The sequence below is a fragment of the Penaeus monodon genome, unplaced genomic scaffold (assembly GCF_015228065.2).
Source record: "Penaeus monodon isolate SGIC_2016 unplaced genomic scaffold, NSTDA_Pmon_1 PmonScaffold_4109, whole genome shotgun sequence".
Lineage (NCBI taxonomy): Eukaryota > Metazoa > Arthropoda > Malacostraca > Decapoda > Penaeidae > Penaeus > Penaeus monodon.
Genome location: NW_023658900.1, coordinates 1 through 3211, shown reverse-complemented (window position 1 = coordinate 3211; position 3211 = coordinate 1). Strand labels below are relative to the sequence as shown.

At 35.2% G+C, this 3211-nt stretch overlaps 1 protein-coding gene across 1 annotated transcript; it reads right to left on the bottom strand.

Annotated features, from left to right (window-relative positions):
- Nucleotides 1-1146: 1146 nt before the first annotated feature.
- LOC119570836 lies at nucleotides 1147-2815 on the bottom strand. Its single transcript, XM_037918422.1, has 3 exons — nucleotides 2583-2815; nucleotides 2336-2440; nucleotides 1147-2051 (listed from the first exon to the last, which is right to left on the bottom strand). The coding sequence occupies exon 3, from the start codon at nucleotides 1969-1971 to the stop codon at nucleotides 1147-1149; it is 825 nt and encodes a 274-aa protein (XP_037774350.1). The 5' UTR covers nucleotides 1972-2051; nucleotides 2336-2440; nucleotides 2583-2815.
- Nucleotides 2816-3211: the final 396 nt, after the last annotated feature.

The window sequence follows — 3211 nt, the reverse complement described above, 5'->3', positions numbered from 1 at the left end:
CATTTTGTTCCCATTTCCCCCATGGCAAAGAATTTGTCCAATTTAGTCTTTAAGCTATCTGTTGACTCTATGTTAATCTGCTTCAATCTACGAGTCTAGACAGTTTTATGAGTTCTTACAAGTATATGATTGCTGCTGTTGGATCCATTGGTAATCTTGTCATGTCTACCTCGAATGCTGAACCCGAATTGATTTTCCAGTAACTGAATACCCTCATTGTGTTCAACAACCCTTTGGCAGTATTTCACAACAATCTGTGCCGATGAGCATATCAATTTCCCCATATGGGAGATCCACTTCTAAGTTCGAGATTCTTGTAAAAAGTTCAGGTAATTTGGACAATCAATCCTTTTAACTTTGGAAGATATTTCATTCATCCCAACAGCATCCACATTCCAAATTTTACCATTCTTATCAGTTAATGGTACACAGTATGTTTTTACTTGATTGATATTCAAATTGTGTTACCTACCTTGACCAGAGATAAATTAACATCCTTCCCACTCAAACCTAACTTCTTGGCCATCCTATGAGTAATTAAAGAAGTATCTGAACCTGGATCCCAATACAGTGACGGGCAGATTTTACTATGCACCCTACTAATATTTAACAAAGCTTTGCCTCTCTTCTCCATTACTGCATTGTGAGAACTGCTTTCTATTCTGTCTTGATGCAAAAGTGGATGATGATTCCGATTACATGGTCCTTGGCCTTCAATGACTACATCACACAATTTGCCTACTTTACACCCACGTGCTGAATGATATCCATTTAAACACCTAAAACATATACCGTTCTTCTTAATCATGTCAAATCTTTCTTTGCTATTACAGCCCCTTTAACTTGAAACAATTTGTTATCTCATGACTCTCTGAATTGTGTAATAAACAACGTATACTTATATTGTTTCTCCTTGCATTTAATACCCTTTATCACTTCATTCAAATTTACAATGCATGACTCAAATTCTCTATTCTTGCTCTGTTGTTCTTCATTCAATTTTCTTATCAGCTTAACCAACTCTGACTCCGAATTGTTTTTCGACCACATTTTCAACATGATGTACTGTTGCTATACTATCACTAGTACTAGTTCTTACATTTGAATTCATGTATTCCAAAACCTTCCTTTCTTTCTGCAAGAAACCTAATAGCGCAGAAAACAAATTTTCCCCCGTGACGAGATATCACTTGCTTTAATTACCCATTCTCTTTTTTGGAGTGAAGGCAGAATTTTCTCAATATGGCTAACAACATTAGCTGTATTTAGTTCATCAGATAGATTTACCCTTTTTAAATCTAACCAACATTGTTCAACCTGATCAACCATTTTAACAAACCCTTTAGTATCACCATCTGATATCTTCCTCAGAGATTTGAGATCACTTATCACCAAGTCTACAATTTTTCTTGGGTTACCAAATTTGTCATCCAACCGCTTAAACATTTCATCATAATTACCCTCCGAGCCCTTTATTGTCTGGAGTGCCTCCCCACCTAAACACATTTTGAGTGCGTATGGATCAGCACCATATTCACTTTGAACCAAGTTCTTATAATCCTCTTTAAATGTAGGATACTCTCTTAAATTACCTTCAAACTTGGGAGGTTCAAATCTCTTTACCTTAACCTTTGGTTTGTCTTTTGCCTTCTTCTCATTATTTGTCATGAATATCTTAGCACACAATTCATTCTTTAATCTTTCACTATCTAAAATATATTGTTCAGCCTCTTTTCCCAGGTTTTTATCTTCTAATTTATCCTCATTATCAGATATAAATTGTATCAGTTCATCATTCTTACACTCTAAACACTTAAATGTCTCTATTACTTCCTCATAATTAGTCTTCAACACTAATACATCATCACCTCTGTCTATTCCTTCTTTACATAAAGTTACCTTCCTGGTGAACTTTCCTTTAGCAGTTCCCCTCTGTTTCTTGAGGGCGTTGAGGTCCCCTTGCACACCCATGGCGATGAAGTTGAAATGTACTGGGAGATCAAGGAAAAGCCATCAGCTGCAACAGTCTTTTATTGGAGCAAAGTTTCAACCTGAAATATAATATTCAGGTAATACAATTGGCATTTTAAATCATTCAAAATTACACATAAATGTTCTGAATAACTAAATAAATCTCCTATTTTGCGTCAAAAGAAATATACATGCATTAATGAATATTACTGCAACAAATACATCCAAGTATACAATGAACTGATTATCTCACAATACTAAACTAATGTAAGGAATGCACTACACATATCGTGCGACGTAAGTAAATAATCTGCCTAACAATATCACAAATAAATCATACATTGTACATTTTCATTGAACTCACTTCAATGGCCACACTATCACAATCCATGATTCCCAGTAGTTACCGTCACGTATAATCTCAGTTACGGCACAAATCCAATCCACAGCCCATTGGACATAACACTGACTGAAACGCATATGAAAAGTAAACACTCCAAATTATGGCCGACGCCAACACAACAAACTCATGTTCCGTGTATTTATCAATATTAATGAGGATTATCCTCTTCTGATATTAATTTGAAACCACTCAATATCCTTAAACATACCTTCATGAGTGTAAAGACTTGTGCCCAATAACTGCCACTTCTGTGAAAGGTCGGCAACACAAATATTCCCTGCGAAGTGGATTTACACACGAGGCCTCAACCGCACAGCAACGTCATACGTGGGCTCATGGGTAAACAAAAAACACTCGAGATGCGCAACGTAACATCTCACCCGTAATTATCAAATAAACATAAATATTCTTATTTTTCATATACCTATCATACTAATGATACAATATACTAAAGTATATCATGTATTTATGACGAAGCTATAATCGAAATCGGTAAAAAAGAAAAAAAAAAAAAAAAAATTCTATGTGTGTGTGTCTGTGTCTGTGTGTTTTTGTTTGTGTGTGTATGTTTTTGTTTATATACACATGTGTGTATGTACTATATATATATATATATATATATATATATATATATATATATATATATATATATATATATATATATAAACGAATACAAACGCACACGCACACACACACACACACACACACACACACACACACACACAACACACACACACACACACACACCACACACACACACACACAACACACACACACACAACACACACACACACACACACACACACACACACACACACAACACCACCACAACAACAA

Bases quoted from the DNA above. Each gene is read 5' to 3' on its own strand.
- LOC119570836 (XM_037918422.1), bottom strand. From the start codon at position 1,971: ATGGGTGTGCAAGGGGACCTCAACGCCCTCAAGAAACAGAGGGGAACT.